At 68.7% G+C, this 623-nt stretch overlaps 1 protein-coding gene across 1 annotated transcript in view; it reads left to right on the top strand.

Moving 5' to 3' along the window:
* The first annotated feature begins 242 nt into the window (after positions 1-242).
* The window catches only part of LMNB2 (lamin B2), a 37,091-nt gene continuing 36,710 nt past the window's right edge, over positions 243-623 (top strand). Inside the window, exon 1 of the mRNA XM_014962733.1 lies at positions 243-581. Coding sequence (XP_014818219.1) covers positions 381-581 — 201 coding nt within the window. The 5' untranslated portion in view covers positions 243-380. The remainder of the gene's footprint in view (positions 582-623) is intronic.

Here is a 623-nt window from a genome sequence, read left to right as displayed (position 1 = left end):
ACCAGCCCCGGGAGCAGGTGCTGGCCGCCGGGTAGCCTGTGAGGAGCAGTCCTGGCGGGCAGCTCTCGGCTCTCCCGGCTTTATTACCAAAAAAACCGTTGCCTTCAAGATTGGCCTCTCTGCGCTTTACTCACGCTCGCGACAGCGTACTTTTTGGATGCGGAGCAGCCTCGGGCCCGCCGGGCAGCCCGCGAAATGGAGGGCGGCCGGGACTACAGCTCCCGGCGCGCCCTGCGGCGCGGCCATCTTGGCGCCGAGACTCCATTTCCCAGGCGGCGCGGCGGCGGGGGAGGCGATGTCCGCCATCTTACTGCTGCCTCCTCCCACGGTGCGGCGGGATTGAATGAGCCCGCTGCCCGCCCGCCCGCGAATTGAGCGCCATGTCAGGCACCCCAAGCCGCGGCACCCCCGGCGGGACCCCGCTATCGCCGACTCGCATCTCTCGCCTGCAGGAGAAGGAGGAACTGCGGCAGCTCAATGACCGCCTGGCCGTTTACATCGACCGTGTGCGGGCGCTGGAGCTGGAGAATGACCGGCTGCTGCTGAAGATCTCCGAGAAGGAGGAGGTCACCACCCGGGAGGTACGGCGCGGGGCGGCCTGCTGGTCCTCGCCTGCGGCTCCG

The sequence above is a fragment of the Calidris pugnax genome, unplaced genomic scaffold, assembly GCF_001431845.1.
Source record: "Calidris pugnax isolate Ruff unplaced genomic scaffold, ASM143184v1 scaffold952, whole genome shotgun sequence".
Lineage (NCBI taxonomy): Eukaryota > Metazoa > Chordata > Aves > Charadriiformes > Scolopacidae > Calidris > Calidris pugnax.
The sequence above is the reverse complement of the archived record's forward strand: the minus strand, read 5'-3'. Positions and strand labels throughout refer to the sequence as shown.